Below are 12208 nucleotides of genomic sequence, written 5' to 3'. Positions count from 1 at the left end.
TGTTTTGTGCGCTTTAAACTGGTATTTTGGACCTTCCTTCTTCAACTGAGGAAAATAAGGAATGAATTATTTTTTTATTTTACCTTAGGATCAAATTATGTCTGCAAATGACTGTTGCAAAAACCGCAAGTTTAAATATTACTCTGCGCCGTTATTTTAAACTTGACTTTTACAAACATTTTTCTATTCAATTGGAGAAAAATGTTTTTACAGCATGTAAAAATGTTATAATATTAATGCTTTGATGAGGTTTCTAAGGTTAAATCGCTTTAGTATAGTGATTTTACTGCAGAAATTGCAGTTTTTGCCAAAATATACGTAGCAAACATTTCTTGCTCTGGAAATTTCGGTAAAAAAAATATCTTAGATTTCGGATATTATAAAAAATTTCGCCACTTTTCCCATATTATAAATTTTTTAAGCTGTTATTTCATTTTTTTAATTTGTTTATTAAGGCTTTTAAAATATTAATTCATTTATTGGCGTTCAGATTCAAAGGCCAACGTCCCAATGCATCTAGTGAAATGATAAAATGCGGTTCACACTCTGGCATTTTGTGTAGCAAAACTTAGCCGTATGTGGAGTATGGTCATGAGCATCATGTGGCGGCGGCGGCGATGATGCTGTGCGGTTATTAGGCCGTCGATTCCGTCATCTTCTTTCGCACACGTATATGAAGTCGTCCTCTCGTTGCTCGCATGTGTTTGCTCAGCGGCGAGCGATATGTGTAACGCAGCTGCCACTCGAAAGATCTGTTATGCGCGCACACCAGTTTTCCCATACAACAATGCCCGTCATAACCTTTGCAAGAACAGTTAGCTCCTCCTCAGGCTTATCAGGGGCAAAAAATTAATGAGATCGAGCAGCGTTTTGAATAAATTTTGCGTGCTCTCACAAGAGGGGGAGGCTTTTCGGCTCAGTAATTATACACACCGCGCTCAGATTGTTCTCTTGGCAACGTGGAGCGGATAATGACGCCTTCGTCGACGTATTGATGTCTGCTGCGCCACATTGCTTGCCGGCAGGAGCAGAATTTCGCCTTCGGCGCAAATATTTCCTCTTTGCTCCTTCGCGATTGCAAAGTGCTCAGTCATTATCATCTAAAGCATTAAGATGTGGTTGATCGGTTTTCAAGCAAATACTCACTCTCCTTAAACTTGCCTTTCAATAAGTATAGTTTTAAAGAGTTAATGACAGTCCTTTTTTACTGAAAGTTGCTGCCGATAAAAATTTCCTCCTGGACCAATAATATAAATTAGAACGTTTGCTGTGCTGTAGAAATCGAAAAAATTATCGCGGTCTGAATCAAGCACCACGAATATGATTTTTCTCTTGGTTCATTCTCTTAGAGGAAAGTATCCCTTTCAAAGTAAATAATTGATTCATCCATTCAATTTCCTGCACAATAGCTAAACGCACTGATTTGCAGTCCTGGAAAATTATGGAGCGTAAATAAACGTCCGTGAGATCATCCGTTCAGTGTGCTGTCTGGCTGCTTGGAGCAGATGCTCCCACGTAGGTTGCAAAACCACCCACAAAAGCAGACACGATTGCCAAACTGCTTTGCATCCATAGCCCACTGCTGCGTGAGCTCGCTCGCTCGCTGACCACCTTTGACGGGACTGAATATGATAATTAAACCTGTCCATAAGTCGTGGTTTGCTTCCAGGCAGAGTATTTGTTAAGGAATCCTTGGCAAACAAAACATTTCGTCATTCTGATTTGAATGTTATTTTTAATCAATTATGTTACTGTCCGCCTTAAAGATTTCATTTACATTTTCCAAGTATTTTATTTAATAACTCAGTTTTTAATCCCACGCTAGTGAAAGTGGTGGAAAATATTCATGCTGTAAACACCTCAACGATATCCCTCAGACCAACTTGCATCTGCCGTTCCTCTTTTTTACATTACACAAGCCACGCTTGGCCCCCGCAGATTTCAATCACATGCTGGCACCTAAACACTGGCTTTAAACGTTGGCTAAACAATTGATAACACCTGCCGGGTTGTGCCATGTTGAAGTGCTACCCACAAGCTAGATGCAAATATGTGTGCATTACGACTGACCACGCCTTCAGAGCAGGTGATTTGTTTTTATTTGATGGTGCTCAGGATATTTATTTCTGCTTCAAAGTAAGTGGTTGGACCGACTCCACATACCCATCGTTGAGTTGCTTGCGGCAAATGATATATATATATGATCTCCAATGATAATAATTTGATGCGGAAAAGATATAAATTTGATAAGCTAACGTTTTATGCTACCAGATCCTTGCCTTTGTTTCTCGAGAAGAAGGAGGCAAAAGCGCGATTGTGTTGTAGGGCGTGACTCTAATGTTTGAATGTGAGATTAATTGGTGCTGGAAAAAATTGCTGGTAGTAAAGAATGAATAAACTTGTAAAAGTGGCAGTTTGCCTTCCATTACAAGCCCCAGTGTTATCAACTTGGAATTGTATCCACTCTCATTTCGATTAAATTTAATGAAGTGGGGTCCGGATTTTTATTATTTTTTTGTCCATTTTCTCACACTCCGCCTTTCTACCGAAAATTAATGCTGAAAATGCGAGTCTTTTTAATTAAAAGAAGTTTACTCCTGGTCGCCTTTCGAAAAAGGAAACTCGCACTAAATCTTCTCATGTCATAAAACCACACACAGACCCACACGCACCGCACTGACAATTTTCCCATTTCTCCGTGGCAACGGCAGCAGCTTGTCCAAAAGCGACCGTGGAATGGAAGAAAGTCCGCCTTCGGTGGTATTTCGCTCGCATGGTCAGATAAAATATAATAATACGACCGCCGGTCAGCACTGATTATATCATGAATTTGAAACAAACAGAAAAATCGAAAAACACGAAGCGCTCGCTTGAATTATGCAAGATAAATTTCGGTTTTATTTTAGCCGGCAGAGACAAATTAAATTGACGATTTAGCGGTATTGAAGGCAAATTTAGACATTCGTGCTTACGGCTTAGGTTGAGGATTTTAATACCAGCAATGTTTCGTACATTATGCTACTTTTTAAACATTTTTTAATTTTTTTAAATTGGGAGAACTATGTCAGACCACTCGTTTCACAAATTAAAAACCTCATCCGTTGAGCTTGAAATCAAGCTGATGTACCACTTTCGGAACAACCGGCATCACCAATTAATCACATGCATTGAAATCACCACTGAAGGAATCACTGTCGAAAGCAGCCAGGTCCGTTTTTATAGATACAAAACGAAATTATCGACGAGTTCCAATGCTAACGCTTGCGTTAAATCGATGCACATTTATCACCATTTTTGTCTCTTTGGCTCAATTCGCCACGGCATTGAATTTTGAGTTTTTTTACGTGATGAAAACGATTAGCAGTTTTGCGATGCAACTTCTGGAATTCCTTAATTAGTCGAATGAAAAATGCAGTCAAGTTTCTTCACCTTATTACATCACTTTCTTCGCATTTATTTCGATTTTTTCAGCTCTATCAAAGATGGGAACATCGTTTGCTTAATTTAATTTACATTTAAAAAAAAGTTCCTGTACAGAGTTCCCCTCAATTTTTAATGTTGGACCTTCAATGCAATTTCACCGCTTGGGAATGGATTTCTGAAGATTCTCAAGATGATTAAGATTTATTACCACTAATTACTCTGCAGTACCGATTAATTAGCACGACACTGAACTGCTCTTCTTGCCATACATAAACATTTGCAGATTGTGTGCCAAACGAACTCGAAAGTAAGCGCTGATGAAAGATTCACGAGTTTCTCTCTCTTGGAGGCCTAATCCGACAGAAGAGCAGGCTGGATCTTTAAATTTCTATTGCGCGTCCGCAACTGCAAAAACAAATTAATTTGTAGCATCTCGCATCAGCATCGTCGGGGAAAAACTCATACGCAGCTGAGCGAGTTACTAGAGGAGAACACTTACGAAGCGTTGCGAGCAGGAGGGAATTTTGTGCTAAGGCTACCCGTTACTCGCGCGCATAAACTCGAAACAGCCTCGGGACGCACGCACGCACCATAATAATAAAAATAATAATGCACAAACACACCATTTGGAGGACCGACGACGGCGACACGCGATGAATTCACTCGGCGGCAGCATCTTTTGTAACTGTTTGTTACTTTTCTATTGACGAATTTTATTCGTTTTTCATGCGCTGTTTCATTCATTACACGCCTTTGGAAATGTCATCGTCTTTAAACAGTTAGACCATCAGATTTTTGGCAAAGAATTCAGTGTGAACTAGTTTTTCAGGGCATGCGGGTCGCTCCTATAGAGCAACTTTTTGACTCGAAATTTTTTGAAGAAAGTGGTTTGAAGGAGATTGATGTTAATCTGTTGATAGTGAAACGGCGAAAACGGCTCGGCGTTTGTTTTAACGTGTTTTTCGTCATTATATAGAGCTGCGTAGAAATTGGGCTGGTTGGTAAATTAATATTCTCTGAATAGTTGTTTTCACTTCAACACTTTGATTTGAAATGCTAAGCGTATTAAATGTTTTTTTAGAATCTCCTGAAACCTTTACAATACATTTATTTCTAGGACTAAAGATCGAAACCAAAATTTGGCTTGAAGAGAGGCAATACTCAAATTAACATTTTTTCCCAATTAATTTTTAAATCCAAACTACAAATAATATCAAAAACTTAAAATATTTGTTCGTTGATTATTAGACGTGTTTTTATTTGTAATGTTGTAGCCACATACGCATTATTAGGGTTTCTGTGGACGCTGTCGCCCTTGCAAGAATCATGCTCAGATATAATTTGTAATTTCATTTATATATTTGCAGTAGACATCGCACAAACATGGCACGTCACGCATGCAATTTCCATGAGCTAAATTTAGTGCTGGAAAAGTTGTTTTGGGACGAAGTTCTGTGGCCTCTTACCAATCACAGGTTTCGTCATTATAAACGCACACATGCCTTGTTAGTTACACACACCTGCGGCCATGCCGTAATAAAATTAAGCCGATGCACTTTAAGGGCTGCTGGCCGTCCAAACCACGAGCAGCACCTGCCATGGACTCACTGGCGACACTTGGCCAGCGGGGCGAAGAGAAATTTTCGAACGCGGCAATAGTTTACGAGCGAGTTTTAGGGTCGTGACTCTGGCAAGAAGTATTGAGTTACAGGCCGAAATATATTGTTATCTCTTTTTCGTGCGAAATTTACATTTGTCAAATTGCTCGAAAGCTATAACATCAAGAAATGTGAGAAATATTATCTTCGGGTCACGGAGCCTTTCCTTTCATCGGAGAATTTGTTTTGCATTCTCTTATGACTATTTCCAAACTAATTCCTTCGTTTTTATATTTACCGTAATAGAGTCAATTTTAAAATTTCCAAGCTCATCCTTATTGCTTAATTGAGTGATTATTATTTGCTTCCTACGTTGGTGTTTCACGCCATTTTCTAGACTGCAATAAATACGTTTTACTGCAACTGTAAACAAGCGTTCCTAGTTTTGTGCATACAGCTATAGATGTTTGGTTGGCCTGGATAATGGCTCTGGAGAGGAGTTATACGAGCCTTCACTCTCTCGTATTATCCTCATAAATTTAAATAATTTCTTCCTCCGTCGGGTGCCGCCGAGTTTGTGTTTTGCTTTCACTGCGGATATTCCGCATTTTGCGCACCTGACTGACGTTTGATCAAACTGAAAGGTTCATTTGCGTGCACCGGCTGACCAGCATCTCGACCTAGAAAAGTTGTCCCCGATCAGGAGACTATGCTAATCTCTTATTTCTCCGCGCTCTTCCCCATTCGCACCACTCCAGTTGCGACGGCGAGCTATTCGATTAGACACGCGCCCAAATACATCTGCTCTCGATCTCAATCTTAAGATTCGGCGACGCACAGACCGCCGATAAACCTGGAATTTAAATAATATGCACGCTTCGCAGGTTCCGAGACTAATGTGAAGACATTTTTTGCAATCGCTGGAATGCAAGATAGTGGTCACATGTTTTAATCGAGACAGAGGGAATCCTGATAAAAGAATGTTAGAAAATACCTTCTCTAAAACAAGTAAACATTTCATTCAGATGTCTCTAAGCATTGAGAGGACCACGTTCTGAATAAAGGAATCGATTCTTCCTGTTTCCTGAGGGATATTTAGATGAGCGGTCCCGTGCTCGCTTCTGATTCTGAAAAAGAATGGTGAAACGATTGTTTTGAAGTAAATAAAGTGGAATATTTGGACTAGAACGTTTGGCTGATTGCCCATTTTGGCGTTGCGGCCTGTAATTTGGAACGTGCGTGGGCTTAGGTCGACTTTTGGTTAGGCGTGCGTTTCGCTTCATCCTTGCGGTTTTCCAATAAGACACCAGTCTATTCGTAAAAAACGGTTATCTGAAGCATAAAAAATTCTTGGAGCGAAAATCGACAACGCTACTGAAGCGGAAAAAATGAAAAGGGCACAAAAAAGTGGTCTGCATTTGAGAAAAATGGAGAGCCCGTTCTGAAATTAAGTTTTCAGCGTTTCTCCGCGCACTATTCATGAAAGTGAAATAAAGAATGCGCCTCTGCTGCTACTAATTTCACTCGAGTAATGTGCGCGCACTTGCTTCATTTCTATTCTGGCGTGCACGAAAGCCGCGCGGTTTCCCTCTCAAAAACGCAAATAATTAACCTGAAATCGCGCCGAAGACGAACAAAGATCGAATCCAGCGCGACGGAGCGTAGATGAACACTTTGTTCTTGTCCTCTTTGTCGAATCGCGGAAGTAGATCCTCAAATAAAAAGTGCTGTCAAGAGGGAAAAGTTTGCTCGGATGCAGCCTAGCGTGCATTTTGTTTGCAAATATCATGTTAAACCACGGATGATTTCGCTCAGCGGTCCTCTTTTGTGTGTGCGACGAGGATGTCAAGCACGCGTATTTTTACTTTCTAGCCCAATTTCTCCACCTCTTAAGAGCTATCTTCTCGCAGCAAACGGCGTGACCCGAGTCGTTCATGCAGCTACGCTCCTGGCGACAAATTAGACTCACTTTGTTTGTACCCTGGCCGCAGTGAAAAGGCAGGCAGGCGGTTGACACGGACCGAAAGAGCCAGCAGAAGCGCAGTTACTCTCGCGAGATGCATCTGCTCACATTCTTGGAAAGCGCGATTCAATTGAAAGCGACCGTGCAGACCCAACAAATGGAACCGTTTCCAATTGTGTGTTTATTCAATTACTCCTGATGCTGCTGGGTTTTGTCTCACAGACGGAATGAAGAAAATTGCTCAAGCAAATCAAATTTAACAGGGGTTATTTGCCGTGGGAAGACAAATCGGCTATTAGTATTTTAATTTGAATCAGTTGATTGCCCAAATAGTGTCCCTCAAAATGTTTTACATTAAAAAAGTATCAAATTCTCATTATTTGTTAATTGTGAAAATAGTAATTATTTAGAAAATTTAAGCCAACGCCCGTGATATAATATTGAAGTTTTATTACGCTACATTGCGTCCCCTCATTAACAATAATTAACACGGCGGTCCTCTGCACGTCACTTTTCATTTCGTCGACGAAAACAAATGCCCTCGAAACAAATCGAAAGCTTATGTAATGAGCAGCATCACGCGAAGGATTCCTTTCCAGTGGTTGTAAAGCGATAAATGGCTCTGAGAGTAATTATTTTACAATGCCCCCAGGGTACAGAGGCTCGGTTTGCGAAAAAAAAATTGTACGAAGCAAGTCAGTCACACCATCGGGATCAAGTGCATTCTAACCAATACGCCAACAGGTAATTGGATAGTGCACAATTAAGTTTTCTCGGCGCGCTGCAGGAAACGGCGAATATTTTCCCACCGCTCACAACGTGCTCAGCTCCTTTGCTGCAGTTGCACTTTAAATTTGAGCTCGGTCAGCATATTCAACCGACGAATGTGGTTTTGAAAGCAGAACTGGAATTCGCCTGATCAGCGCGTGCTGCTGATTGTTCAGCGCCTGCGGTTTTTCCTATTTTTGATTCGAATTTCCTTTGATTCGGAACACACCACAGCTCTAAATAAATAAATATCAGTCGCTGCTCTTTAATTTTAATTCTATCAGCATCACGGGTTGTGAACAAGTTAATTATATCTTGATTATTTGCGAATTTAACAGGCATGTCAGTCCTTGGTTCGTTGTTTTATAGGGAAACAAATCAGTCGAGCAGAGGAATGTCCTTCTCGGTGTTTAGATCCAGAGTTTCCTTCTGCGCGGCGCAAGGCAACTTCACTTCCTGCTCTAAAAGCGTGAAATTGTATATTTTTTCTTGTCGTTCGGGCCACATCAATGCCACCGAAGCAGCCAATATCGCGTTGGAGACGCCTAATCAAGCAATTATACACAAAAAGCTCAAGTTTGAGCAATTGTTGCATCAAAAAATACGTTCCGCTTTAGTATCATTAAAAACAACCTCAATACATTAAGCAGCAGTCCCCCTCAAACTGTTTCATTATTATTAGATGTGGTTAAAATATTTTAAGTAGATCGGTGCCTTGTTGGACTTTCAGTTTAGTTTTAAAGAAGAAAAAATATAAAGAATAACTGCAAACTAACGTTTTCTGTTGCGCTCTCTATCCGCCGTTATTAGCGCTTGAGAGCACCCAATTGTGACTCATCGGCTGGGGAAAGAGAAAGGAAGTGATTGTCCATGGGGTTGAAGACAAACAAATCTCGTCCGCTCAATTTAGTCTGCTTGCTGACTCACAAAATAATTTCGGTGCGCCAACTTTTTTGCTGCTTCAATTGCCGATAGTGGAGCAACGATTGCAATTAATTTATCGCTGGTCTGATTGCTCTACGATTGTTCATATGGGCTGGCCATTTAATTAATAGCAAACGGAGCGTTAAATAGACGCACTCTTGTTATGGAGCGCCTGTGTGGCTGACCGCCGACTTAGAACGCAATGAAAAACAAGGATATCCGTCAGAAATGCTTCCGGAGACACACTTTGATAACTTCAGGCTGTCAAAGCTTGGTGCTGAAGTGGGCGCTTAACGGAGACATATTATAATAATATAAATAAAAATATTTATAAAATATTTCAATCAAAAAATGTTCTTGCTTTTGATAACTCGTGTTTCACGTTTTGAATTTTCTTTTTCCGTACTTTTACAATTAAACAAAAAATTAAATTAGCCAGAGCTCAATAAAGTAGTTTTACGCATGCCTTTATTTATTTATTTTTTTTGTTATCATCAGGCAACTCAATTCTATTAAATTTGTGGGTCAATTTTTCGGTAGAAGACGGCAGTGAAAGCCGAATTGGAGTCGTTCATCCTCATCGCGTCACAATTCGTCACTCTTGCCAGAGAGCCTTTTGCTAATTTCTTGCGCTCGTGTCGCTCGCTTTAGTTCCTTGCAAGTCTTATCGCACATGCCTGATAATTGAATGTCGACAGCCAGTTCCAGTTAATTTCGCTTTAGTCGCCGCAGCGCTGTAAAACAAGCCCCCCGCGCCCTTTTGCGTTAATTCGAGTCCGTTTATTGCCTCCGTTATCTCCTGGATTAGGGATTGATCGATGGAAAGGCATCAGCAATCGCGTTTTATGCCCACGGTCATTGTCGCCTAACTATGGAGCCCACCGGGACAAAATTGATCATCAAAAGAAATCGATCATTTGTAGATAGAAGAGCAAAATTTTCTTTTTAATCGTTGCCGACAGCAAAACAACACGGCTGCACCTACAAATTTGATTTCTAATTTTTAGAACGCGTGCGAGTGTTGACAGAATAGAGCGGCGGAGAAAAGCAATTTCCACGCCAAAATCTGTCAAGGCAAAGTGTCGTCGGAAGAAACAAAAAGTGCAATTAATGCCGAAATCAAATTAGCTGCTCGCGTTGTTCATTCATTGTGTCAAGAGTCCTGTTCCCACGCAATTAGAAAGTTGGTTTTGACTCACGGGTTGCTCTTTCTGTTTGCAGATGAGAATCAAATTCGACGACGGTGCTACCTCGATGTTCGAGTACCCCTCGGAGGCGTCTCTTCTGTTAGACGATGGTGCCTCACCCCTCTCCTCGCACCCCACCGATGACGGAGGGGTGGCCAGCCAACCTAGGGGTCTGCAGTCCCTTCCCTCAGGTACGCCCAGACAGAAAGTTCAGTCGGTCAGAGTTGACGTTGTTTTCTCTCTCTGACGGTTCCAGAGCGACGCATCAAAGCCAAATATTATGTGATAAAAAGGAACTACTCCTCTCATATGCTAGATACGATTGTTTGAACCGATTTTAAATAAACCCTGGTTATTTTTATTTTGAATTTTTTTATTTATTTTAATTTTTTAAGCTTTTTATGTGTATATTGCAGGTGCTTTTTGGAAAATTAACAATTAAAAAGTCATCGAAAATTCAGCTGCTATTGACTTCTTGTCTAGGAACATGATGTTAGGGTGCTACACGTTACAGTCATTATTAAAATATTTGAATTCATCATTCGTTTTAAATTTCATTAATGTGAACTTGCATTAGACCACCATGATTGTGAACCTTTCAATTTTTTGTTTTTAGCGTATTATGAAGTTTACAAAGAAAAATCCGAAAAATCTTTTATATAATTTTCTTTAAAATTATGGGCTCTATAAATGTTTTTATTATTGGAATTTTTTTGATCAATCATGAAGATTTTTTTAGTTTCAATCGATTGATGTATAATTTTTTAAACGCCAATCCAATGGATGAATTTATTGATTTACTTTTCAAAACGTAGAATCCGATCATGATTCTTGAGAGTGAATTCTTTAAATATTTCCTAAAATAAAAATTGGTACAAATGAGTATATTTCCATTGTGAAAACGACAGTTTAACTCGATTTTAAGCTGTCTTCTTTTCTCGCCCTCCAAAATATGAAAAATAAAATCAACTCGGGTCAGATAGCGCTTTATCACTTAAATGTCGCTTTCCTGTCCTTGTCCTGGCAGTAGTTGCTAATCGGCTGACGTACTTGATTTAGGTACGGGTAGTCTCGCTAGTTACACCCCCAGCAAGATGTCGGAAGACACGTTCGAGCTCGGCGTGACGAGAGCGGCCGCCATGACGCCGGTGCTGCAGCCACCGAGCCAGCCGCAGGAGGACTCGTTCCTGCTCAAGCCTGCCGACGACGAGGACACGGTCGCGTGGAGCTCCGAGTCGGCCAGCAGCGACCTCCTCTTCTGATCCAGCCCCCTTCGTTCCACAAATATTTATTCCAAAAGCCGGGCTGGCGACGAGTGCAATCTGCAAACGCCAGAGAGACTGTTTCATTCCGGGAAGCTGTGGACTTTGTTAATTTGTGTAGTGTCCATTTCAGTATTTTTACTTCGAACTCGGCGCCTTCTTTTGCTCATTCCATGATGTTTTCACTCGTTCTAACGAACTTGAACCCGATTTGCATTCCTGTCTAGTCTGGCCACTTTTCTGGGAGAGTTTCCCCTAGCACCAGGATTTCATTGTCAATTTTTTACATAGTCAAAGAGTGTGCTGATTGTGATGCACAGTCAATTTGACCCGAGACAAACACCATTCATTTCACGCGTTGAGACGGACTTGATCGAAATTCCCGTTCAGTGCCTCTTCTCTTAACAAATAATCCTGGTTGAATCCACTCTCGTTTTGAACGCGGTTTGAAAGTGGCCATCAATGCAAAAGCGCACGTTTGTCCTAGAGTGACCGGTCGGTCGAACGCAATTATTATCGAGTAAAAATACACAAATCAATTGGGAGGCGTCAGCTGCCATCTTTGCGAGTGCGTGTGTATGGCAGGAGTCACAAGAATGAGTTGATTTGTGCTACAACAAATTTATGTTTTGTGATACGCAGCATGACCGTGAGGCAAATTGAAAAGTACATGTGATTATAAATTAGTAGGCTTAGCGCATCGTCTGCCTGATTTGTAAATAAAAACGATCGTGATGGTGCGTCCCATTGAGTTGTAGTTTACAATTGTTACTTTTACTGTATATCTTACGTGAATACGTTTTACATACATGTATTATTTAGTTAGTAAGTGATCTCTAATTGTTAGGCCTTAATGAGTATCAGAACAATATCGACACGTTTTAGAGCTTGGAGCCGGCATAAATGATGCTGTTTGATCTCGTCAAACAATGGGATCAATTCAAACACGGTTGGGAACAAAATTGCATGCAAACAAAGTCTTTTTTGGAACAAAATGCATTTCTTGAGAATTTGTACTCCTGCTACCTTTTGTATTGCAAATAATCCTGAATGGAATAAACAATTATTTAACAATTGCTAAAA

At 40.5% G+C, this 12208-nt stretch overlaps 1 protein-coding gene across 2 annotated transcripts in view; it reads left to right on the top strand.

The window, feature by feature from the left end:
* Positions 1 to 12208, top strand: part of LOC135943292 (titin-like) — a 20594-nt gene extending 8386 nt beyond the window's left edge. The window contains exons 3-4 of one of the 2 annotated variants that reach the window (XM_065489754.1): positions 9898 to 10054; positions 10923 to 12208. In XM_065489754.1, coding sequence (XP_065345826.1) covers positions 9898 to 10054; positions 10923 to 11125 — 360 coding nt within the window. In that variant the 3' untranslated portion in view covers positions 11126 to 12208. Of the gene's footprint in view, positions 1 to 9897; positions 10055 to 10119; positions 10232 to 10922 lie in introns of those variants that run through there. The other variant, XM_065489755.1, reaches the window with a different exon arrangement.

The sequence above is a fragment of the Cloeon dipterum genome, chromosome 4, assembly GCF_949628265.1.
Source record: "Cloeon dipterum chromosome 4, ieCloDipt1.1, whole genome shotgun sequence".
Taxonomy (NCBI): Eukaryota; Metazoa; Arthropoda; class Insecta; order Ephemeroptera; family Baetidae; genus Cloeon; species Cloeon dipterum.
Note: the sequence above shows the minus strand (reverse complement) of the source record. Positions and strands in the feature narration are given on the sequence as shown.